The sequence below is a fragment of the Leuresthes tenuis genome, unplaced genomic scaffold (genome assembly GCF_036924035.1).
Source record: "Leuresthes tenuis unplaced genomic scaffold, fLeuTen1.0.hap1 SCAF_1, whole genome shotgun sequence".
Classification (NCBI taxonomy): Eukaryota; Metazoa; Chordata; class Actinopteri; order Atheriniformes; family Atherinopsidae; genus Leuresthes; species Leuresthes tenuis.
Genome location: NW_027325355.1, coordinates 39,521,199 through 39,548,760, shown reverse-complemented (window position 1 = coordinate 39,548,760; position 27,562 = coordinate 39,521,199). Strand labels below are relative to the sequence as shown.

General features: G+C 40.0%; 1 protein-coding gene across 1 annotated transcript in view; it reads right to left on the bottom strand.

Annotated features, from left to right (window-relative positions):
• Positions 1 to 1,156: 1,156 nt before the first annotated feature.
• Positions 1,157 to 27,562, bottom strand: part of chrm4a (cholinergic receptor, muscarinic 4a) — a 68,720-nt gene continuing 42,314 nt past the window's right edge. Inside the window, exons 6-7 of the mRNA XM_072379323.1 lie at positions 15,531 to 15,797; positions 1,157 to 4,902 (exon numbers count right to left, since the gene is read on the bottom strand). Coding sequence (XP_072235424.1) covers positions 4,657 to 4,902; positions 15,531 to 15,797 — 513 coding nt within the window. The 3' untranslated portion in view covers positions 1,157 to 4,656. The remainder of the gene's footprint in view (positions 4,903 to 15,530; positions 15,798 to 27,562) is intronic.

Here is a 27,562-nt window from a genome sequence, read left to right as displayed (position 1 = left end):
TGATGAGGAGAGACGGCATCCATCCCACTTTGGAAGGAGCGGCTCTCATTTCTAGAAATCTGGACGAATTTATTAGTCATCCAGAAACATGACAACCCAGGGTTGAGACCAGGATGCAGAGTTGTAGTCTTACACACTTCTCTGCGGCTTCCCACCTGATGCTGCCCTCAAAAAACACAAAAGGAGCAAATCCTCTTGTGCAAAAAAAATTTAAAACAAAAACTTTAACTGAACAAAAACATCAAACTATTAAATGTGGTTTGCTGAATATTAGATTTCTCCTTTCGAAGTCTCTGGTAGTGAATGATTTGATTTGTGATCATCATATTGATATGTTTTGTCTAACAGAAACCTGGCTGCATTAGGAGGATCATGTTAGCATTAATGAATCAACTCCCTCTGACTATTTAAATGTTCACGTTCCTCCAACCACAGGCAGAGGAGGAGTGGCAGACCATTTGTTAATAACTTTTGAATTGACATTACTTGACTATACGGTTTCTGAGAAGAATTTTACATATAGAAGGTGTCCGTCAGAGAATGCTGTAACCAGATTTAAAGAGTTGATTTCATTGTCCTTTTCTTCACTGCCATGTGCAGATATGACAGAGGACGGCTACCTAAATTTTACTCCAGTAGAACTTGACTCTCTTGTTGACAGCACTATAGCTTCAATGCGTACAACACTGGACAATGTTGCCCCTCTGAAAAGGAAGGTAATCAGTCATAAGAGGTTGGCTCCTTGGTATAATTCACAGCTGCGTGCATTACAGCAGACTGCAAGAAAGTTGAAGAGACAGTGGCGTTCCTCTAATTTAGAAGAGTCTCAATTAGTCTGGAAAGATAGTTTAATAACATATAAGAAAGCCCTTCGTAAAGCTAAAACTGCTTATTATTCATCATTGATAGAAGAGAATAAGAATAATCCCAGGTTTCTTTTCAGCACTGTTGCCAGGCTGACAAAGAGTCCGAGCTCTGTTGAGCCATGTATTCCTTTAACTCTCAGCAGTGATGATTTCATGAGATTCTTCATCAATAAAATTGTTTCTATCAGAGAGAAGATTAATGGAATCCTTCCCACTATTATCACTGATGTATCATCAAGTAGAGCAGCTTTAGAAGTATCTTTAGAACCTGATTTGTATTTAGACGGCTTCTGCCCAGTTGATCTCTCTGAGCTAACAACAGCAATAGTCTCTTCTAAACCATCAACTTGTATGTTAGACCCAATCCCAACCAGACTGTTCAAGGAGGTTTTCCCCTTAATTGACACTTCCATATTGGATTTGGTCAATCGGTCTTTGTTGACAGGATATGTGCCTCAGACTTTTAAGGTTGCTGTAATTAAACCTTTACTTAAAAAACCTACTCTTGATTCAAATGTGTTGGCTAATTATCGACCTATATCCAATCTACCTTTTTTTGTCTAAAGTTCTTGAAAAAATAGTTGCAGTTCAACTTTGTGATCATTTACATAGAAATAATCTGTTTGAAGAGTTTCAGTAAGGATTCAGAGTGCATCATAGCACAGAAACAGCAATGGTGAAAGTTACCAATGATCTCTTCTTAGCTTCTGATAGCGGACTTGTTTCTGTGCTTGTCCTGTTGGATCTCAGTGCTGCATTTGATACGATCGATCACAGCATTCTGTTACAGAGACTTGAACATGTTATTGGGATTAAAGGAACTACATTAGGCTGGTTTAAGTAATATTTATCTGATAGATCACAGTTTGTTCTTGTAAATGAAGAATCTTCCTCACACATTGGAGTAAGTCATGGAGTTCCTCAGGGTTCTGTGCTTGGACCAATTCTTTTTACTTTGTACATGCTTCCATTAGGTATCAGTATTAGACAGCATGGCATAAATTTCCATTGTTATGCTGATAATACTCAGCTGTACTTATCTATGAAATCAGATGAAACCAATAGGTTGGTCAGACTACAAGCCTGTCTTAAAGACATAAAGACCTGGAGGACTCAGAACTGTCTGCTTTTCAATTCAGACAAAACTGAAGTTGTTCTCTTTGGACCTGAGCGCTTCAGGGAGAAATTGTCTAGTTATATAGTTACTCTAGATGGTATTTCTTTGGCTTCTTGTTCTACAGTGAGGAACCTTGGAGTTATTTTTGGCCAGAATTTATCATTTGACGCACATATAAAACTGGTTTCTAGGACTGCCTTCTTTCACCTTCGTAATATTGCTAAAATCAGGAACATCCTGTCTCAGGGTGATGCAGAGAAACTAGTTCATGCATTTGTTACTTCAAGATTGGACTACTGTAATTCCTTATTATTGGGCTGTCCCACATATTCTCTGAAAAGCCTCCAGCTGATCCCAAATGCTGCAGAGTTCTGATGAGAACTAACAAGAGAGATCATGTTTCTCCAGTTTTAGCTTCTCTTCAGTGGCTCCCTGTTGAATTCAGAATAGAAGTTAAGATTCTTCTCTTCACATATAAAGCTCTTAATGACCGAGCTCCATCATATCTTAAAGATCTCATTGTAAGATATTTTCCTAACAGAGCACTTCGCTCCCAAACTGCAGGTTTACTTGTTGTTCCCAGAGTTTCTAAAAGTAGAATGGGAGGCAGAGCCTTCAGTTATCAGGCCCCTCTCTTGTGGAATAAGCTGCCAGTAAATGTCCAGGAAGCAGACACCCTTTCCACTTTTAAGATTAGGCTTAAAACTTTCCTTTTTGATAAAGTTTATAGTTAGGGATGACTCAGGTAATCCTGAAACATCCCATAGTTAAGCTGCTATGTTGGAGACATGGAATCTGAATGGACCATGTTCAGGACCTCCATTGTGGATGCAGCTTCCAAGAGTTGTGGCCTGAGGGTTTTTGGTGCCTGTCGTGGTGGTAACCACAGTACATCAAACTAAAGAAGGAGGCCTTTCGTCCTTGGTTGTCCCAGGGGTCACCTAAAGCAGCTGACACATACCAAGTGGACACAAGGGCTGCAGCATTCATTGGAGGTCACAGAAGCTAAAACTCGGGTGTGGGAGGAACAGTTAGATAAAGGTCAAATTGTGTCATAAGCTAACTGGCAGAAAATTGATAATCTTATTTTCATCCTAATGATGGTTGTGAATTTACATAATTAAATGGTAAATGGACTGTACTCATAAAGTGGTTTTCTAGTTAAGTTGACCACCCAAGGCAGTTTTACAATACAAATTACATTCAACCATTCACACACACGCACGCACGCACACACGTGTGTGAACATTACTTCTTCAAACTATCTCTCAAAAAAAGGTTGCAGCAAACCTGGATATCATGATTAATGACCAGCTAACCTTCTCTTACTATGTTTAATCTGTTTCTCTAAATCTAAAATCTACAACATAAGAAAAATCATTCTCAGTTTGCCATGTCCCACCTTAACCAGTGCAATGCTCTTTTTGCAGGTCTCCCTGCTTGCACACTGAAACCCTTCAAAATGGTCCAGTATAAAGCAGTACATCTCGTGACGCATCATTCTTTGAACTCCAGTGTCTATCCATGGTTCAATGCATCAAATTGAAGTAACTAATGCAGATATCTGCAGATACATATTCTGATATATTCTGCTGATATTAGATACAACATTTAGAAAACTAGGTGTATTAAGAAAATCTTATGAATTAAATTTATTTCACTTTGATATGGTCTAAGATTGAGGTGATTTCAATATTATTATGAAACTGTCAGAGCTAAATACACTTCTTGAGTATAAAGGAAAAAATTTAAGAACTTTGTGAAGCATACATAAACAGCACACTTACTATTGTATTCTCGTTTATACCTTCCCAATACATTGCACACCTAGTCTCCTTTGTCCATCTAATCTTGTACACTTTTTTTCTGGGTGAGCAGCAGGATTATGAATGGGTTTTCAAATCGTATTGCCTCTATAAAGATCTTGGTTGACAGCCAAGTTGCCACAATACAGCCAGTGGCCAATTGTCCTCAGTACTATTTATGTTAAACAGTTTGTGTCACATAAAAACATATGCAAACGGTTTTACAATGATTTTTCCCCAAAATGTTAATACATCCTGGGAAGCAAGAAAATACATCAATTCAGTAAATAATTGCAAGTGAACAAATTTTGACACACTTGTAACTATATCTTTATCCTCGCGCAGTAGATTTGCAGTAGTCAATGTTTGATTGTGGCATTGCACAGTACATAACAAGCTAGGCTATCATCCGTGTTTAAAACCACTTCACTGCATTAGTTCATGCTTCAGTCTCCATCTGTTGGTCCCAGCCTTTACAGTTACCTCTTGACTTCTCAGCTCACAGTAATCCAAGTTTCACCATTACTGTAACTTACTGTGTTTATATAACCATATTTCAACAAGCTGTTTAATTAGCTATATTTTAGAGGTATTAGGGCATGTGAATTATAACTCGTTTACACTTACTCACATTTTTGCTGTGTGTAAGGGAAATATGGTATACACTTGCAGAATGAATAGTTGCTCATCCATTTCAGGTATCTAATTTCTTCAGATAGAATATTTTACTAAATGCTGCCTTCTATTTATCTTCTCGTACTTCGTCATTTTTACTTACCTTTGGGGAAGGTTTCTTCTCTCCTTCCATTGTTTTCCACTCTTCAAATGGTTTCCCCTCCCATCCCACCTTTAATCTAATTTTTTCATCTCATCTGGTGCCAATATTTTTGTATTGGCAAAGCAGCAGATTTTTAAAAGTCTTTTTGAATGTGGCATTGCACAGTGCATAACAAGCTGGGTTGATGGTAGAGTTGACATAGCACAGCCAGTAGCCAATTGCCCAAACTGTGTCAGGGACACAGGACTGACAGAAGGTTGATATCAGCACCATGACGTTGTACGGAGTCCACGTAATGATGAAAGTCAGCAGGATGGCAAAGATGGTCTTGGTTACCTACACAGAAGGGGAATATGGGAGAGAGCAGAAAGGTGCTTTTCACGAAAGAAAACTGAAAAATGAGCAATTAACAATTAATCAACTTTAGAAATGAATAAGCCATTTCATTATTGAAAAAAATATCAAAATAGGCTATCTATGAAGTGATGTTTAACAAGACAATTCTGTTAATCAGGAGCTGATGTTTAGCTCCTCTGGTGTTACAATTCTCACTTGAAAAAAAAGTTTTTGGCCATAATAACATGTATGTGTAAGAAAGAAAGTGTACAAGCCATTTTGTAGCTTTTAAATGTGTTTGGGTTGTAAATTGATCATAGCCATAGACACAGCACCGCCACTGTCTTGAACTTATGTGGGTGGTGATTTTGTCAGATGACAGTGGTTATAAAATCAGGATTTTGCCAGAACACAGTAATAGTCTCGAAATACATCAAAATAGAATTTTAATGTATTAACAAACAGCATAAGTCCTTAGATAAGAAGATTAAGATAGCAGTGTCATGGTGTAGACCATGCCTTTTTATAAGTATGTTGCACACAGATTGCACACACAGTTAATGTTACTGTTATTATTGAATTGAGGAGTTTATGCTGTGTTGTGTTTCTTGTGTTGTACTTCACTTTAAATACTGTTGAGCATTATCCTAAACAACACATGTTAGGTACTTTTTAAACCTTTCTCTGGATGTTTGGATTATTGCATATGTTGTTTCCTTGTCTCACCAGCACAACGTTTCCTTGAATGGCATTTAAACTAGAATGAGAAGTGTCCCAATGCTTTTATAGCGCAAGAAGCATGGGATGTGCCAATAGTTTGAAATCATATAGCGGTGTTTCTGCTAATGTTAAAATAATCCTCATTCAGTAGACTTAGAAATGTAGTGAATATGAGTATTTCATTGTCATGTCAATTCTACTGGTTAATTTATATTCATGCAAATATATTATGGTGTAAATGTGTTTGTGGGACATGGATGACTGTTAATTGATGTTGGTTTTACTTGTAGGAGGGGCTTCCAGTATGGAGTAGCAGCTCCTCACAGGAGAGAGGTGTACAGTTTGGGCCTGAAAGACTCCAGTGCTAGAGCCCTACAGCTAAGTGCATAAAGTGAATAAAAGTCAAGCACCAGATGACATCTTGAATCCAGCCTCCTTTCACCACTCAGCCAAATCCTACAAACAGCTTTAGACATGTCTCTAGAACCTGATTTATGCTTCAACTGTTTCTCTCCTGCTCTCTGAGCTTTCAACAATAGCTTCATCAAAACCATGAACCTATATTTTAGACCTCATCCAAAACAGATCAAGAGATTTTTCCCTTAATAAACACTTCCATATTACATTTAATCAATCTATCTTTACTGACAAGCTATATATTCCATTTTTGTATGGCTACTGAAATTAAACCTTTACACACAATACACACATAAATGCATTTGAACTTTTTGATTATTTGCAAAGAAATAATCAGTATGAAGAATTTAAGTCAGGATTCAAATATTTCGCTTTGTTTGATGCAAACGATGAGTCTTCTTCACACACCAGAGTCATGGAGACCAAAAGGGTTTTGTGCTTGGACCAATACTTTTCACTTTGTACATGTCTCTATTATGTAATATTTGAAGATAGCGTGGCATAAATTTCTATTGCTACGCACATGATACTCAGTTAAACGTATCCATGAAGCCACATTAAACAAACTGTTAGTTAAACCAAAAGCATGTCTGAATGACATGACCTAAATTACTCTGAATTTTCTGCTGTTAAATTCAAACAAGACTGAAGGTATTGTCTTTGGACTTGAGTGCTTCAGGAAGACACTATGCACACTTATTCGACACTAAAAAAATTATTAGAAGCCCAACCAAAATATGAATTTTAAACTGCACGTAAACGTGTTAGTCTGATCAATGTCATGCAAAATTTAGATGCTCAAAACCATACTAACACACCCAGATACTGCATGTATACAGTCATTGCACTTAAATTACAAATAAAGGGACTGCACCTTGCTCTGGTGAGCTGAAGCATGCCAGTCAGATGAACTCAAGACTGTGCCTAATTATTCACTGTTCATCCGTTATGTTGAGCCATCAGTGTTTCAAGTCCTTATTATAATGGCAGTGACAAAAGTTGCTGTATGGATATCGCTCTAAAGAATCTCTTTGCTTTTCTTCACAGTGAAACTGGAAAACAGATGATCAATCTTCAGTTCAACTGCCACAGCAAGGAGAATCGAATCTGCATCAACAATGCAACTCTCTTCACATCACCTATTGGACAATCATAGGAAAGTCAGTTCATGTTTCAACCTTCCAAGTTACCAGTCAGTAAATCTGTCTGTCTCTGTCTCCTTCTGGATCCTGCCTACTGGTTAACCCTAAAAGAAGATCGATCCAGAAGGACGATGGATTCTTCCGGGACAGAGACAGATAAGTCTTGGCAAAAGGCTCTCATCAAGAAGGGACAGTTATTGGGCCAACACAAACAAGTTCTATATTCTCTTGTCGATGCGAATCAGTTTCTACTTCACAAGGTGGCACAACTAACCTCTCAAATTTCTTCATTGACTTTCAAGTTAACTTCCGGATCTGACTCTCCACCAGTTTGTCAGTCATCTCCGCCCATGTCATCAATTCCTCCCAGGGAATCCTACTTGCCAGACCCTGAACTCTTCTTCAGTGACCATGACAAGTGCAGAGGCTTCCTTTTTCAGTGTAAAATGGTGTTCCAGCAGAGACTGGTAAAATTTCCCTCAGACCAGTCTAAGATCGTCTATATTATGGGTTCAGTGCAGGGTAAAACTTTCCCCTGGCAGAAGCTTTTAACTCCCATACTCCAGTTACTTCTCTCTGTAAGTGAGTTCATTGCTGAAATTAAATGTGTTTTGATATAATTTGAAGAGTCTTCTTAGCTTAAAGCAGAGGGCCTGAATTGTGGGATTTTTTTTCATTGACTTCTGGACTTTGGCGGAGGAATCAAGGTGTAATGTACCCCACTTCATTCAAGGTAAACACAAGACATTTGTGCTTAAAAAAGAATGGACCAGACTCAGTGAATAATTTCCTCTAATCCCTATATAGACCAGTGAGCAGTGCTGGCCAACATGTCATTGGGGTCATCAGGTGGGAATCTCCTTTCATCGTTGTTCCGTCTAGTTGGGTCCACGACACCTCCAGGAGGCTAGACAGTGATCACTGGCATCCCAGAGTCACTCCCTTAATGCCAGCCATCACTGCTCCTCACACCACAACAACCATCTTTTTTTTTTTTTTCTTTTTTTTTCACAACCACAAGCTACCAACTCTCACCAACTGCACACCAGTCATAGTGGGGTGGGGATACAAACCCTGGTTCGGGTAGGGGGTAATGAAAGTAAAGAGGGTGCCAGAAGTGGAGGGAGGACAAACTCACCTAAACAGTCCTACAATCACTAAAAAATGCCAGCAAACAAGGCCATACAGGCCAACTTACAAAGAGTATTTTTGAATGCTTTGTCAGAACCTTTGAAAGATTAGTTGGCCTTACATTACACTCCACCTAACCTGGACTCTTTAGTCTCTTTAGCCATCAAGCTCGACAACGGTATGAGAGAACATAAACAAGAGACTCGCCAGTTACCTCTAGGACCCGACAAGACACTTACCTAGTCCTGACATCCCACCAAACCATTCCACGCAGACATCTGAAGAAACTGCCATTCAAATTGGTAATACTTCTCTTACTCCAGAGGAATGGGAGCAGCGTTTTCAGGTTGGTCAGTGTATTTATTGTGGTATTCTGTGCCATAAGATTGTAAACTATCAACAACATCAGCCTAATTTAAAAGGGTATGCCCATCAGTAGGGAGGTACTGATGAGTCAAATATCAAGTAACAATTTCCCTTCTTTTACAGTTTATTGTTCCTGCGACAATTACCCATTTAAGCACTTCTCCATCTCTTCCTGCGGTCATAGATTCCGAAGCAGAGGCTAGCTTCATCAACCATCATCTTACATGGGAGTCCAATATACCCATGGTCCGTTTAACAAACAACCACATGCTCTATGAGCTTTAGATGGGAACACACCAGCTGAGATTACTCATTCCACAGTCCCAGTAAAGCTCCTTGTATCTAGTAATCATTTAGATCTCATTGTATTTGATCCCCTCACCTTTTGCTCCCTTGGTTTTAAGCTACCTGTGACTTTATTTATATAATCCTGTATTGGATTGGCAGCAGGGATGTGTTGCAAGGTGGAGCAAGTTTTGTTACTCCACATGTTTATGATCCATTACCCCTCCATGTCAGTCTTTTGAGAACCCTGATTTGACTCGTCCCAGACACTTACCATGATTTAGTAGAATTATTTGGCAAAGAAAAAGTGCTTTTTTTATCACCTCACCGACCTTATGATTGCGCTATAAATGTACTTATAATTTCACAGATCCAGAACAAGTCGCCATTGAAAAATACTTTTCAGACTCTCTAGCAGCTGGCATAATTGGCCCCTTTTCCTTTTTTTTTTGTAGATAAAAAAAAACAACAACTGTTCATTGAGACCTTGTATAGACTATCACAACCAAACTAGACCTTTGAAATCCTAAATGGTGCCCAGATTTTCTCCAAGTTAGACCTATGAAATGCCTATCACCTTGTCAGAATTGGAAAACTGTCTTTACTATTCCCGTTGGCCACTTTGAGTTCCTCATTATGCCTTCTAGTTTAAGAATTCCCTTAGCAGTATTCCAAGTGCTCATCAACGTTTGTGTTCATTCATTTAGACGACATCCTCATCTTTTCTAGTAATCTTACAGAACCTACCTGTTATGTCCATCTGGTCCTGCAGTGCCTGCTGGAGAATAAATTGTTCGTCAAAGCAGAGAAGTGTGAGTTCCATGTCACCACAGTCAGTTTCCTGGGATATATCATTCAGCAAGGAGAGATCAAAGCAGACCCAGCGAAAATAAGAAAATAAAAGTGGTTGCAGAGTGGCTAACGCCTAGTACAAGAAAACTGTTGCAGCAATTTATTTGGCTTTTCAAGCTTTAACTAGTGGTTCATCAAGAATTTCAATTATTATAATTACTATCATCTCTTCCCTTACCGAACACATCTTTCTCGGTAACTTGCCAGTGAACTAATGAAGCTGAGGAGGTGTTCTCGGAATTAAAGTATTGCTTTGTCTCAGTTCCCATCCTGGCTCAGTCGGATCCATAAAAACTATCTTTTTTGTTGAAGAAGACATTTCAGATCTTGAGCTTGGAGCCTACTCTCCCAATGTTCAGACTGTGATCAGAAACTACATCCCTGTGCTTTTTTCCCCTGATGTTTAAACTCTGCTGAACAGAACTACGATCTGGGTAATCGTGAGCTTCTTGCCATCAATCTTGTGCTCGAGGACTGGACACACTGGTTTGAAGATTTGAGGCATCCCTTCATTGTCTGGACAGATCAGAAGAACTTGTCATACCTTTAAAAGTGTCAGGAACATTTGGCTTTATTTTTTGTCAGGTTTGACTTCACCATCTCCTACCATCCAGGATCACGTAACGTCAAACCAGATGCTTTGTCTCGCCAGTTCTCTTCTTCACAGTTCCCCAAACCAGACACTATCCTCGCAACATCTTGTGTTGTGACCACCCTAACCTAGGAGGTTCAGGAGAACGTGCGCAAGACATGCGCAAAAAGCAGGAACCTGACCCGTGTAATGATCCCCCTAATGGTCTATTTGTTCCTTCATCTGTTTGAACCCAGGTGCTTCAGTGGGGACACTCAACTTGCCTAACCTGTCATCAAGTTTCTGGCAGGCGGCCTTCTGGTGGCCCACCATGTCTGCTAATGTTCATTCCTTTGTTAGATCTGTAAAATGAATGGGGACCTCTGTTACGGACTATATTACAAAGTTTATGTTTTATGTTTATGTTTATGCATTTAGCAGATGCTTTTATCCAAAGCGACTTACACTGGTAGGCAGGTAGGATAAGGGGGTCTTGCCTAAGGACCCCTACTGGAGGTAGGACCTTTCATGCAGGGGATTTGAACCCAGGTCACCCACATGAAAGGTGGCAATAATGGTCAAAATAACTGAAGGGGTGAGATCTGTGTTTAAATCAAGGGCAATATGGGACCAGGGACATCTATAGATTCCCTATAGGTGGTTGATGGGTGCCTTTGGCTCAGTTGCACTCTGTACAGGCCAGCACAATCTTTTTGTAAAGCACTTGGAGCAATGGTTAATCTTTCTTCATGTTGTCACCCAAAGACAAATGGCTAAACTGAAAGGGTTAATGAAGAACTCGAGACTCCAATCCATTATGTTACAGGTTCAAATCAGACGACGTGGAATGACCACCTTCCCTGGGTTGAATATACCCACAATTCACTTATTAGTTCTGGCACTGGTAAATCACCATTTGAAAATTCACTGGGTTACAAACCTCGACTCTTTCCATCACAAGAACACAACTTAGCAGTCCCATCAGTTCAGACTCATCTCAGCCGTTGCCGCAGGGTCTGGAGTGAGACCAGTGGGGATCTGTTGAAATCAGTGGAAAGGTCTCAAGGCAGCATCGTTCTCAAGCTCCCTCAAAGTGCCCAAGAAAATGTGTTTGGCTCTCCTCCAAAAACATTCCTTTATGAATGAAAGAAATTGTTTCCACCCTTCATCGGACTATTTAGAACTCATTAAGCTAACCACAGTCGTCAGTGAAGTTACTGTATGGAAATCGCTCTAAAGACTCTTGTTGCTTTCATTCATAGTGAAACTGAAAAACAGATGACCAATTTTCAGTCAACTGCCAAGTCAGTTCATGTTTCAACCTTCCTAGTCACCGGTCAGTAAAACTAATCCTCTGAAAGAAAATAAACTCTACATAACCAGCCTCTCCTCTCACAGAACCACAAACTTACCACAGGAAAACGTTCAGTATGGAGAAGCCAGAGCCCGTCTGCAAATGAATATTATTATCACTATTGTAAATAAAGTCACTTACCTTTTACCTATCTTGTCTGCCTCTGTCTCCCTCTGGATTCTGCTTACCGGTTAAACCTAATACTAAGGTTCAAACTTTTTGCATTCTTTTATAAAAACAGTAAAGCATAAGCCTATACTTTACGATACAACGGAATTCCTATTAAAACTAATCCTATTCACATATAAAACTCTTAAAGTTAAGATCCACATTATTTACCGGAATATTACATGGACTATAACTGGATCTATCTAACTGCTTCCTCTTCTCTTAGAGTTTATCTCTGGACCGGATTCGCTGTGGACTCGCCCCTCAATTCATCTATACAAATAAACTGTTTCTTCTTTTCATATACCTGTGATGAGTCTGCTCTAGGGTCCATCCTTGTGTGTGTATAGGCTATTTCATAGCCGTGGCACTCAACAGAGCACTTTGTCCTCAGACTGCAGGCTTATTTCCATCACGGGAAGCAAAATTCAGTTATCTCCTCCTTGGCCATCCCCTTACAATTAATTTGACCGAATTTTAATTGTGATTTTATTAAATTAGATTATAATGTGCCTACTTAGTTTAAAGTTAGTTATTTCACTATTACTTGAAAAAATATTTTACATATTGAAATTTTTGGCTTTTTTTGCCAAAAAAAGTTTGCTGCTTCTTTTTACATTAGTACGTAAACATCTGAGAACTGAGGAAACCAGTTGTTGCACCTTTTGGGAGAGGAATATTGTCACATTCTTGTCTGACATAGGATTCCAGCTCCTCTACAGTCTTGGGTTTTCTTTGCGGCATTATTATTCATTTAATGATGCACCAAATGTTTTCAATTGATGAAAGGTCTGAACTGCAGGCAATTCAGTTGAGTGCCTGGTTGCCAGTTACAGGGGAACTAATGCACCCCCCATACCAATAGAGATGCAGGTTTTTTTAATTAAGCGGAGCTCACAAGACAGATGGTCACTTTCTTCTTTAGCTTGGAGGGTGCAGTATCTATGATTTCCAATAAGAATTTAGAATTTTAATTTGTCTGACCAAACAACAATTTTCTACTTTATTACAATCCATTTTAAATGAGCTGTGGCCCAAAGAATATGGCAGCATTTCTAGATCATTTTCACATGTAGCTTATTTACAAGAATGAGCTTCAATATTGTCTGTCAATATTGTTTTTTGGGTCATTTTCCTTGCGCACATTAATGTTTACAAAAGAGGGGGAATAAAAAGTTGTTGTTTGACAAGATACAAAAATGTTTAAATCTGATCAGAGGGGACATAGAATGGATGTTGTTTAGGACATTCCGATTTGATAAGAACATTTGGTTTTTCCTGTAACTGGCGAGTACTCAATGTGTCCCTTCCTTGTAAGTCAGTGTGCATAAAACCATCTTCCTAACAAAGCCTTACATATAAGACCCACTGATAGGCTGAGGAAATGAAAAAGCAAACCCTCACCTCCAGATTTATTACAATATACTCACTACTCGCAAGTTAGTTAGAAAAAAAAAGAATACTGGAATGTTCTCAAAAGTGATCCATCTTTAAAAAACATCAGGCTTTTTGCACTGTGGCCAGTGTGCAGTGTTGTAACTCATCAGAATCAAGAATCTGCCAGTCCATTAAAGCATTACAGGGCTGCAGTAGAATACGAGCTGTTAATATGTTGACATTTTTATCTTATGGCATGGTTTGTATGAGATGAACAAATAGAGTTTTGAAGATTTACATATCTGAACATAATACTGTCATACATACTAAAAACATGGACTATACGATTGTCTGGCAACAAGGAAGGAAGCAATTCATTAGCAATCTTTCTTTTTAAGTAACATTGCACTGTACTGTGCACAGTACTGGTCATATGAGGATGATGTACAAAATATGATCAAAGCAGTCTTGCTGTTATTTCACCAGAAGGAATGCTTGCGACATGGATCTACTACGTTGTTCAGATCAAGTTTTTATAAACCAGAACTGGACTCAGACAGGGATCTGAACATCCTACTCTATGTGCTCTCTGCCATACTGTAGCATGTTCACTGTTTGCTTTCAAATGCTGGCAAATATGCTTACACATACAAAGAGCCCAGAGACCTCCAGCTAAGATGTCGTAAACATACCCACTATTGTTGGGTAACACAGATGTTTCCTTCCTCCACCACACCTGATTCAAATTAATGGCTCCTTATCAGGCCACTGCAGAGCTTGATGACGAGCTGATCATTTGAATCAGGTGTGGTGGAGGAGGGAAACTTCGAAAACATGCAGGGCAGTGGGTCATGAGGACCGGAATTGAGAAACACTGGGTTAACACAAGACTTATTGAGCACATGATCACAGACAACATCTTGTGCTCTCACAGTACATGATGACAGCTGCCATTTTGTCTCATGGTCACTCCCTCTTCTTCCATACACAGACACGCACGCACACACACACACACACACAACAATGGTCTGTCTCTAACTACTTGTTTATGTTGTACATAGTGCATATTTACATAGTGCAGCAGTTTAGAAAATAAGTTTTACAGATGAAAGTGCCATTGATTTAATTACTGTGCCAACTACAACTACCATAATTCTATGTAATCTTTTAAGGGACAAGTTGTTTGCTGTCATTGTGTATGTTCACTGTAATAACTCCTGGTTACAGAGGTCACTGCTTGGATTCTCATCCTTCATATCTGTTGTGTACTTGTGACATCTGTCCCAGATTGAATACTGGGTTTAGTTATTAGCTTCTGACATTCATCAGTGGTGCCTTGTAGGCACTAACTTTCATAAATAACATTACTGAATATTAATAACTGTTCTTGAACACTTATTCATATTCACTAGTAACCAATCCAGCTCCTGCTTGATCCCTAACAGCACCTGTCTTACCTTTTTGTCTGTTCTGATGGAAAACATTTTAATTTTGGAGTAAATAGTGTTGTTTAACGTGCATACTTCATGTAAATAATTGCATACTTTTTGTTTCCTCATATGGGCAATAACATATACATGTTTGACAGAGTATTTTCCTTTTCTGCCCTGATTCGTGTATGTGCACACCTTTTGCAATTATGCAATTATTTACTGCTGCTGTTGGCATGCTTAAAGTCTGCAAAATACCATTCTCTTGAACTCTTTCAGAACACGTTAGGTGAAGTTCACAGCAACACAGTGAATTGTGGGTGGGTTTGAAGACATTACACGAGCAGCCTTGCTATTGAAATGCAAGGTGTTTTGAACACACTGGTTCAAAGACAGCTCTAGATCGCAGTGGCCTGATACTATACTTCAATTCCACATCTACCTTGATGACCTAATGATGACACAGTAGTTTAGATATTACATTTTTAATATATTATTATCCATAATTTCTACAACTAAAAGCTGCAAAAAAATCAGCGAACTTCAGCTCTCCATACTAATTAAATACTGTACCTTTTAAGGGACATTGAAAAAACAATTTATTAATATAAATTGCCATGTAACTTCAACTGGCCAATTAATTGAACTGCCAAAAGTGGAGCATAATTCAACTTCTATTAAATCCCCAGATCATCATTCTCTTGTGTAATTCTAAAGCATACAAATAGTCATGTTATTTCATGCACACTAGTCCATCATGACATTGTCTATTATATATCCATTTATCCAAAAGCTTATTCAGCATATTTACATACTTTTTTTTCTCTGGCAGCCATTTGTCTTTTCCTCTTGACTTGGCTTCTGGCAATGCTTGCAAACTTTCGTGCCACAGTCCTTGGACGGCTGATTGGGATTGAATGCCTCTCCGCTCCCTCAGGTGGGACAATCTCTATAGCTGTTATGCATTCATCTCCGGCCTGCTTCGTGACAATCTTTATCTTGGACCATTTTGAGGTGGGGTTGATCTTGGGCACCTCAGAGTTGGTTGCTGATGTGACTACTAGATTGGGATTTGTTAATGCCTGTAACAAAAGCAAGAGAGTCTTGTTAGGAAATTGTATTGCCATGTGTAAATGTTATTTGTTTAAGGATGCATGATTTTGAGTAACTCTGAAATTTTCATTTAATTAGACCTATCACTTTGCACCACAAGTGTAATTCAACAAAGTGTAATTCAACCAATTCAACCAATTGGCTATAACCAATTTAGCATATGCTATTGGATATTTCCTTGATTTCTTTAACAAATTCTTTAAAACATTATTGCAACTTCTAAAATACTACGGGAACAGATTGGACAGGAAAAAACTTTTCATTCGTTATTGCAAAAGAGGGCACAAGTTGTTGTGTGGTATAGATATAAATATTCTCAATTAAAAAAACAAAACTATGAACATAAAAATTCTAACGTAAAGAAAAAAGATTAAATAAATACTCTTAGATCTCATGTTCAGTATATGACAGTTTTAACACCTCACAATGTGATACCATGGTGCAAAGGTCAACAGCCAGACACATTTTGAACAAATAAAAAAAATTCAAAACCAAGTCATCCCTTCCAAGAAGTGGTATGTTAAAGGAGTTTGGCTATGGGGTCACAAAGGAACCCTAATTGACTTCTTCTACACCTTCTAATCAGCAAAGGGTACACAAGCCAGAAGGTTAATGGAATGGTGTTTTTGTTGACGTCTGAGAATAAAATAAACCTTTTGGTTGATATGAGATGTATTACTTTTTGACAAAGGAAAATATGACATTTTAAAATAAGAACCTTATTTCCTCTGTAAAACATGGTGGTGACTTTATCATGATCAATAGCCATTTCTACATTACGATAAAATCACCACCTCTGAATCTAGTCCCGTATAGTCATTGACTGAATAATGCATTCTGATTGGTAAAAGCCAGCTCTGAAAAAAAGGGGTAAGTGAAAAATTTATCAATGAATTTACTATGGGGAAAAGTGTCTTTGATCAACAAAGTCTGATGAAATTTGAATTACCACAGTGAAAAATACTCAACATGACAAAGTAAAAATGTTATTAATTTATTAACTACAACACTACATAAACCAGATAAAACATAACAGAAACTTCAAGCCCTGGTTCTACAGTGTTTTACCATTAATTAACCCTTCTACATTGGATCTGGTCAGTCCATCTATGTTGACAGGCTATGTATTATAGACTTTTAGGATTGCTGTGTATGGTCCTTTACTTATAAGAAATACTCTTGATCCAGGAGTCTTAGCCTATTGTAGAACTATGTGATGGGAAAAATTATAAGCGTTTCAGTCAAATTGTTATAGCACTAAAATTGCAGTGGTGAAAAATACCAATGATATCCTTATGGCATCTGATGATTAACTTTTATTCTGTTAGAGCTCAGTACTGCATTTGACAGGATATGTTAGGTTAAACTATAAGCATAAAGACCTGGATGACCCTTCATTTTTCTGCTCCTTAAATCAATGAAGACTGAAGTTCTTGTCCTTGGACCCATGTGCCTCAAGAGGACACTATCTACTCTGGATAGCATCGTGTTAGCTTGCAGTTCAACCATTTGGAAACTTGCAGTTATTTTTGATGAAGAGCTGTCTTTTTTAACTTGCATATAAGGAAAGTTTCTAAGACCACTTTCTTTCACCTTTCTTGAAATTGTAAAAAGTAGGAACATCCTGTCTCAGAGTGATGAAGAAAAACTAGTCCATGTATTTGTCGCTTCGTGAAAGGGCTACTGCAGTTCCTTATTATTGGACTATCCCGAAAATTCCCTAAAGGACCTCTGGCAGATTCAAAATGCTGCAGCAATGGGTCTATTAAAGAAATTAAATTCCTCCAATTCTTGCTTAATCTCATTGACTCATTGAACAATCCCGGATAGAATTAAATATTCTATTCCTCACGTAAAAAGTTCTTAATAACCAAGCTCCACCATATCTCAAAGAGATTATGGTGCCACAATTTCCCAACAGAGCCTTTTCTCTTAGGACTGCTCATTTTCTTGTTTGTAGAGGTTCTAAAATTCATATGAGAAGCATAACCTTTAGTTATTAGTCTTCTTTCTTGTGAAATGAGTTCCCAGTTTGGATAAAGAAGGCAGACACACTCTATACCTTTAAGATTAGGCTTCAAATTTTTCTTTTTAATCAAGCTTGTAGTTTGTTTTGTTTCAAGTGATCCTGAACCCTGACTGTAGCTATACAGCTTTAGGGCTTAAGAACTGGGGGACTTCTCATGATTCCCTTTTCTTCAGCCTGCACTTTGTAAAGGTATAAATAGTAACTGATATGAATATGCCATAAACCAGTCAATGACCTGATTCTATCAATAAAATCCAATTCAACGGTATTGAAAGGTTTTTGCTACAGTAAAGCAATACTCAATGAAAGTCAATGAATAAAATATAAGAGTGGTGCTTTCCATGCATGCCAAAAGAGTGGGGATTCTTCACACAGTTTAAATAGCATATCAGCCTGCCCACCTGCAGGTGTATTGGTGAAAGCAGCGTGTCTATCAATATTTGAAGTAAACATAAAACATCAAATCTAACATTTGAAAATCATATGGATCTCATAAGAAAGAAGAAACATTAGACAACAGTAAAATGAGCTTTGATTAAATATCGCAGTAGCACAACTTTAACACAGCTGGCACAAAACAACAACAGCACACAAGATGATAAGAAGATATTGAAGAGATTTATAAACCATAACAGAGACACAACTTTGACAGATCAAACATACAAACAGATCTGTTGTCCATTTTTATTACTAAACAATTTCAAACTTACAATGTGGTTGAGAATGACTGCTTTGGTGAAATGATACTGTACATAAATTAAAGCTGTGGTGATACTAATGTGATACTAATTAGACTGTATTATCAATGACAAATGTATGTCAGACTAGTATATGAAAAAATATGAATTAAATGAAACCAGAACTGTCTAACGCATTTCTCCTGTCCTATGAAGCAACAACTTCTAATTTCCTGATCTTTTATTGAAAATATATCATTATCTAATTGTCATTTGCCACAGTTCTAGAAATATACTATACAAAAAAAAAAAAAACCCTGTTAAAGAAATGTTATGACTGCATTTAATCAAACCAAATGCATGTCCAAAAATCAAAATCACAAAATCACAAAACCTAAGTTGGCAGGGCCGATAGGCTGTCTGGTTTTTGCTTTGTTTTTTCTTATACATTTGTTGGTGTAGTGTTTTCTATCTTTTGGATCTTTGTCTCCTCACTCTTTTCTGCACTCCCCCCTCTTGTCAGGTTTAGCATTAATATAGAATTTTAGCAAAAATGAGTATACATATATAGTACATAAGCAATAGGCTCCAGCCCACTCGCGACCCAACCGAAAGATTAAGCGGGTATAGAAAATGGATGGATGGATGGAAGTACTTCAAGCATCAAGAGGAGCTTTATATCCATAAAACAAATGTGTTTAGCACAACACAGCATTCAGACCATCATTCTGCTTGCCATGATGCTGGACAGGACAGCATTTAGAAAAAAACTAAAAACAAATCCCGAGTCTTGGCTACTGCTGCTCAACTCTGCTCAGCCAGGAGAAGCCACAGGATGCATTCATCATTTGGACCCACCATCTGCAGGGAGGATATTCAGAGTTGTTTCGGGAGGCGGCCAGTTAGCAACGGCTCTTATTTTGACAGGGTCCGGCTCCAGCTGGCCTTGAGCGATGATGTAGCCAAGGAAGCTAACGGAGGGGGCATGGAACTCACATTTCTCTGGTTTAACATACAACTTATTTTGAAGCAGATGCTGGAGAACTAACCTCACATGCTGGCAATGCTCCTTGAGAGACCGAGAAAAGATGAGGATGTCATCTAAGAAGATGAAAATGAGGCGGTTCAGGATATCCCGGAAGAGGCCGTTCATGAGGGTCTGGAAAACGGCGGGGGCATTGGTGAGTTGGGGGCGCAAAATCCTTATTGAAGACCGAGGCGAGCTCCCAATACTCAGGAGGCACAGAGGAAAGATCTGGAGGTGACGGAGGAGACACAGACTGACGGGGTTCCGGAATGGCGGACTTGAGACAGAGAGTGTGGCAGGATACACTCCAGCTGGAAATGGATGACGTTTTCCAATCGAGAAGGGGATTATGCTGTTTAAGCCAGGGTAAACCAAGGACAGCTGGTGACAGGGGGGAAGGTATCACATACAGCTGTATTGTCTCACTATGGTTGCCAGAAATAGTGAGTGTGAGGGGAACAGTGCAATGAGTAACCTTGGAAATTAGCCGACCATCCAGTGCGTTGACAGATTTGGGGATTTCTAAGAACTCGAGAGGGATGTTAGTTTATGTGACAAAGTTCTCATCAATGAAATTGTCATCAGAACCCGAATCTATAAATACCTGTAGGGGGTGGGACTGGCTGTTGTTCCTCAGCGTAGCAGGCAGCGATATCCGGGGAGAAGCAAGATGAAGAGGTGTTGCTCACCAGAGTGCTCTCCGTCACTGATGAGCTGGATCTTTTGGCGGGACCTGGCAAGTGGCAGCGTAATGGCCCGCGAGTCCACAGTATAGGCAGAGTCTTAGTTGCATCCGTCGCTGGCGTTCTGAGGGAGATAGGCGAGCTCGACCCAGCTGCATTGGTTCTTCTGAGGGATGTGGGGGGGCAGAAGGCCTGACAGGACTCCAAGACGGGGAACCAGGGGCGCTAGAACTGGGACCCGCTGATGGGTCAATGATCAACCCTAATAGCCAAAGCAATCAATTGCTCAAGTGAGGTCGAGTCATCTCGAGAGGCCAGTTCCTCCTTTAATTCCTCTGACAAATTCCTGGCAAACAAGGTCATTAATGCAGGTTCATCCCATCCACATTCTGCAGCCAAAATCCAAAATGCGATGGAAAATTGGCTACTGATCCAGACCCTTGTCTTAACGAAAATAGCCGGTTCATGGCCTCTTGCCCTTTATTGGGGTGATCAAAAACTTTACAAATCTCCATTGAAAACATTGTGAAAGAACTCAAAACTGTCGAGTGGCTTCTCCACAACTCAGTGGCCCACTGGGTCGCTTTACCTCTTAGTAAATTAACACAAAAAGCTATCTTAGCTTTGTCAGATAAGTAACTAGAGGGCTGAAGATCAAAAACTTAAGTGCAATTTAACAAAAATACACTGCATGAACCTGGTTCACCAGTGTAAGGTTCTGGAGTGGGAACCATGGGTTCCTGGGCAGGAGCTGAGGGTAATGTGACAGATGGGTTACTCACTGGTGGACTCGTACTGGAGCTAGAAGCTGACAACTGAGCCACTTCAGCGACCATCTGCTGCACGCTCTGGGAAAGGGATTGCAAGGTTCCCATAACTCCACTCAATAGCTGATCATGTTTACCAATCAGAATCCCTTGTGTGCTGAGGGCTTCCTGGAGGGCATCTGGATTCGCTGGATCCATATTTCTTGGTCAGATGATTCTGTTACGGGTGAATCCAAAATCGAACAGGAGACAGATGGTTAGAAGTCAAAAAAGGATTTATTCAGGGAGGGGGGAGTTAGGATACCAGGAAGCGAGGAAACTATCCAGGGTCCGAGTGAGGAGGAAGGAGGCTCCGTGTCCGGGTGTGTGATCCGAGGAGAGACTTCGTGTCCAGGTGACTTCGTGCAGGGCTCGTGAGGTGAGTGGGTCTCGTGTCCCAGGGATTCCCTGAAAGGGCTCGTGAAGAGAGACTCGGAGGCGGGCTGCTGGCTGGTTCAGTTGAAGGCTGGGCAGGACATTGATCTCAGGCTGAGCGTAAGAGCAGGCATACGTATAACGTTGACGAGAGACACTCATCCGACACAAGAGCCCTTGAAAGAGCAGGCTTTAACTGGTGCCAGATTGATAATCAGCCACAGGTAGGAATGGTGAAAGTGCTTCTCCCAGCCGTTCAGCCCAGCCTGAAAACTAAACAAGAAAACCAGCCAGCACCCAGGATCAAATATATAAATGAATGAAGGCAAAAAGTCATAATCACCACAAATAAGATTCAAGTAAAAAATATCATCTATATACAACAAAATGTGCATTATTAAAGTGTACCAGTTTCAGTTATTGAACATATGTATAAATGAGCAGTATGTTTAATAGAAAATATATCTAAAGTCTATATGGAGAATAATGACCAGTACTTTCAGCTTTTATTAAACAGTGTGATGGCATGTGGCAGGAAAGATTTCCTGTCTCTGTCCCTTTGACAGCGGCGCTGAAGCAGCCTGTGTGAGAAGATGCTCCGCTGTCTGACCACGGTGTGATGGAGAGGGTACTGATTATTATCCATAATGGACAACAGCTTATTCAGTGTTCTTCTCTCCACCACGGTCTCAAAAGACTCCAACCTGAGACCAAGTGCAAAGCCAGCTTTCTTAATGATTTTGTCCAGTCTATTACTGCCGCTGGCTCTGATGCTGCTGCCCCAATACACAGCAGCAAAGAAAATGGCGCCGGCAACAACACTCTGATAGAATATCTCCAACATCTTGCTGCACACGTTGAAGGATCTCAGCTTCCTCAGGAAATAGAGTCTGCTCATCCCCTTCTTGCACACAGCCTCAGTATTAGATACCCAGTCAAGTCAGTTTTTGATCACCAGTCCCAGGTGTTTGGGAGAGCAGGCATACGCCTCCACCACCTCCTCCCTGATCCTTAATGGCTGTGAAGGGATCTTCTTCCTCCTGAAGTCGATCACCATCTCTCTGGTCCGTAAAGCCATGTTCATCATTCCATTGCACATTTTAAGAGCCTTGTCATTGGGCTACATGATTGTTGTATTAGTAAAAGTAAAGTGGGTGCATCAGAACCACCCTTTATTACTACTTTTATTGAAGGATTATGAGAATTTCTACAGGTTTTAAATTCTGAGATAAGAATTTCATGAATCATTGGGATTAAAAAGATTGTATGTGATGTTACTCCAAAATGGTGTGAAGAGGATTATGGCAGAAAGCGTCCCCCAAGTCTGTGGACTGAATGTTAGATTTTCTTGGGGAATCCCATAGCTCATATTTGATGTCACTGGTTATGCCATTAAACTGATTTGGCCCTCTAAAATGTTAGAGGAACATAAAACTACAAATTGCAAAAGATGTTTCATACCAGGGCCTCTTAAAAAAGTACTTGATTTTTGTGGGAATTCCTTCAGTTACAGGTTCCATGAGACAAAAGAAGTGGTTGTGGAAAATTGTAGGAATAATTAAAGATGTCTTCACAAACATGTTCTCTTGACTAAAATATTTTATCTCTGTTCTCATTTGTATAGCAATTGCTCTGATAGTGTATTTTATACAAATCTGGCTGAAGATAAGATAAGATAAGATCAACTTTAATTTGCCCCACAGCGGGGGAAATCCCATTGTTATAACATAAAATACAGTATAGCAGACAAAAAGGAATTAAGAGAGAAAGCCATAAGTGCACTATAATATATACAAGAGAAATTAACTATGGAAATATAAAGTAAGAGTGTAAGGAGTATGCATGTACAGGATATAGCAAAATGTGACAGTATGTACATAAACAGTATGCATATAAATAGTATGCATATAGAAATTATATGCAGTATATCTGGAGGCAAAGTGTCTTATGTAACTACGAGGAGACCATATTAAGCTTTTGAGCTTCTCAAGATGTTCGAAAGTTTGCTGCAGAATTTTATTCTGTTCAGCATCAAAGTTTAATTCCTGTTATTTAGCATTAATGCTAAGAAGCTGGTGATGTGCAGCTCTTAACAGGGGAGGTGTGTGATCACCTCTGACTGTGTTAGCTGTTTGAATGTTCTGTTGCTGTGTTCTGGTTTGACGCCTCTCAGGAAGATGGCAGTGCACAGTGTTTCTATTGCTTATTTTTCTCCTACCCACATTTACTTAAAATCTGTGCTCCCTAAATTCCACCAGCATGTCAAGTGTGCTACCAGAAAAGCCAACACATTGGATAAAGTTTATACAAACATCAAGCAGAGCTACAAACCACTACCACACCTTGTCAGGTCTCACAGAGACTCTTAAGTTTTTGTATATTGTCTTGTCACTTCCTGTTTTATTTTGAAATTAACAACTCCTCTCGTTTCAGATAACTTGCCCTTCCTCCCGTGTCATGTGTCTCATTGTCTTCCCTGATTCCCAAGTGTTTCCACCTCTTCCCCTTGGTCCCTCATGTGTATTTAGTCTGCGTCTTCCCTTGTCTCGTTGCCAGTGTGTTGTATTGTCTCTCGAGCTTTCGTCCGCTAGCCTCCACAGTGATTCCACGACTACGTAATCCAGAGATCTTGTTTGTTAATGATTTCCTCCTTGAGAGCGATTTTTGTTGTAAGGTTTTTCATAGATATAGCGAAGTGCAGTTTTCTTTGTATTTTTGTATTTTCAGTAGTACCTCCGGTAGAGGAGTGTCTTTGATTTCTAGTGTTAATTTTCATAGCATCTCCATTAGAAGGAGCCTCTTTTGTTTATTGATTTTGTTAAGATTCTATAGAGCCTCCGACGTTTCGGAGAGGGGTAAATTTAATTGTAAGATTTATATAACCTTTTGTTTGTTCCTCCTGGCGTGGAGAGAGTTTTCTTTTGATAAGTTTTATAGTCTCACTCTTCTCCCCATAGGTATCGAGAAGAGTGAGTTAGGAATTTATAATCTATTGCTTTGCTCTGCAAGTAACTATCATTATATAAATAAAATCTGGTTATTGTTTCTACCCTGCATCTGCGTCCAGTGCTTCATGGTTCGTGACACACCTGGGCCAGTTTGACCGCTTGCTATTGTCTTTAATCCCAGCCCTCTTAGGAAAACCGCCCTGATCACTAGTTAAAACTTGGCCCAATGGAGCAGGTGCAGGACTCCTTCATCACAACCAATTTAACATTTTCAAAACACCCAGACCTGGAGGTGTTCAGTGACAGTGTATTATGTTACATCAAGAATTGCATAGACATTGTCACAGTGGACAAAAACAAACACTCCCCCAACCAGAAGCCCTGGATGACCAGGGAGGTCCAGAGGCCACTGAAGGAGATGGACAGGGCCCTCTACAGCACAGTGCATACCAATCTGAAAAGGGGCATCTGAGAGGCCAAATTGGACTACAGGAGGAAGATCAAGGACCACCTGGACAGCAACAACAGCAGGCAAGTGTCATCAGGCATCCAGCACATCACAAACTACAGGCCCACAACGGAGCTGTGGGAGTTGATGCATCACAAAAAGCAGCTGGACCGGATGACGTCTCAGGACGCATGCTGAAGGACTGTGCAGACCAGCTGGCTGGTGTCTTTACCAGGATCCTCAACCAATCTCTGTCCTAATCCACTGTCCCACCCTGCCTGAAGACCTCCACTATAGTCCTCTGCATAAAAACAGTCTCCATCGATAGCACTGACACCTGTGGTGATGAAATGCTTTGAGAAACTAATCAGCTAACTACATCCTATCATTCATCCCTCCTGCACTTGACAAGGCTGCGTGTTTAACCCACTGCTCTATACCCTCTACACTCACGACTGCACTCCTGCACACCACAATATCACCATAATCAAATTTGCCAATGACACCACACTGTCCGCCTACAGGGACAAGGTGGAATGGCTGACAGTGTGGTGTCAGAGTCACAACCTGTCAACCACTTCCTAGGAGTCAACATCATCGAGGACCTGACCTGGGCAGCTCTCACTGCTGAGCTAGTAACAAAGCCCCAACAGAGACTCTACTTCCTGAGGGTTCTTAGGAAGAACTACATCCCTGAGAGACTGTTGGTGTCCTTCTATTGCTGCACAGTAAAGAGCATCCTGACCTATTGTGTCTGTACTTGATTCTCTGGATGCACAGAAGAAAAAGATCCAAGGAATTGTGAAGGCTGCTCAGCGGATAGTCGGTTGCTCTCTCCCCTGAATCAAAGAACTGCACAGTTTCTGCTGTCTCAGGAACATTAAAAGGATCCTACAGGACTAATCTTATCCTGGACAAACACTGTTTTAGCATCTGTGTACAGGCTTTCTACCCATCTGCCATCACCCGTTTAAATGCTTCTAGACTAGATAGTTGATCCAGTCCAAATAGGTTTGCTTACATTGTTTTCATCTCTACATCTCAATTACTTTAATCATTTTCCATCAAGAACATCCAAGGTTTATGTTTACACAGTTAAGGACACATGCAATTTATGTCTGTGTATGTGTTAGTTTAGGTTTTTGTAGTTTTTAAGTTATCTATTTATTATATATTTTTTTTACTTTTATATTTTCTATATTTCTATATTATGTGTGCACTGAAAAACTTTAATTTAATTTAATTTAATTTCATGTGCAATGTTTCGTTGTCACAATGACAATAAAGATTCAGGCCTTTGTTACTGAGGCGTTACAACACCTGGCCAACCAGATAAACAACCTGGAGAAAAAACACTCGGACTCTCTGCTCATTGTTTTGGGGGACTTTAACAGAGCAACCGCAACCACTAACTGTCAAAATATAAACAGCACATTAAGTGTCCCACCAAGGACAATAACACTCTGTACCATTGCTACACTGTTCTAAAGGGCTCATACCACTCTGTTCCCTATGCAGCCTTGGGACTCTCTGATCACTGCATGGTTCATCTTATCCAACCTACAGGCAGAAGCTGAAATCTGCTAAGCCTGTGGTCAAGATGGTGAGGAGATGGACTGACGACGCCAAAGTGGAATTACAAGCCTGTTTTGACTGCAATGGTTGGAGTGTTTTTGAGGCTGCAGCCTCAGACCTGCATGAACTGAATGATACCGTGACATCATACAACAGCTTTTGTGAAGACACGCATGTGCCCACCAAGACCTTCCACACATACAACAACAACAAACCCTGATTCACTGCGAAACTCAGGCAGCTTCATCTGGCCAAGGAGGAGGGCTACAGAAGTGGGGACAGAGACCTATACAACCATGCCAGAAACACACTGACGACCAAGGTGAAAGCAGCTAAGAGGAACTACGTTGAAAACATCAAAAACAGCCTTTCAGCCAACGACCCGGCGTCAGTGCGGAGAAGCCTGCAGTACATCACCTAATACAGAAGACCATCCCCCAACACTGCAGTGAACCATCAACTGGTTGATGAGCTGAAAGATCTGTGAAGAGGATGTTTGTCAGCTTTTCCACAGACAGAAGATCTGGAAGGCACCCAGCCCAGGTGATGTGTCACCCTCCTGTCTAAAGGTCTGTGCTGACCAGCTGGCCCCCATCTTCACCCAGATTTTCAACAGATCCCTGGACCTATGCAAAGTCCCCTCACACTTCAAACGCTACATAATAATCCTCGTTCCCAAGAAACCCACCATCACAGGACTGAATGACAACAGGCCTGTCACCCTCACGTCTGCAGTCATGAAGTCCTTCGAGAGACTGGTATTGTCATACCTGAAGGACATCACAGACCCCCAGCTGGACCCCCTGGAGTTTGCCTACCAGGCAAACAGGTCAGCGGATGATGCCGTCAACATGGGACTTGACACTGCAGGGACGTATGCCAGGATCCTGTATGTGGACTTCAGTTCGGCGTTCAACACTATTGTTCCAGACATGTCCAGCTTGACATTGTGTATGTGTCAGGGAATTTCTTTTGAGAGAAGCTTTTGTGTTTTGGTTTTGCTTAAACCAAAAGCATCATATATGTGATTAGTAATTATGATATCTGACTCTCAAGAGCTTGTTCAACCATGTCCATATAATCAGCAATTATGATAATTACTCTCTCTTTAACACTGAACAATTGCCTCATAACTCTTAATCCTGTAAATAAAGCTTCCATAAGCC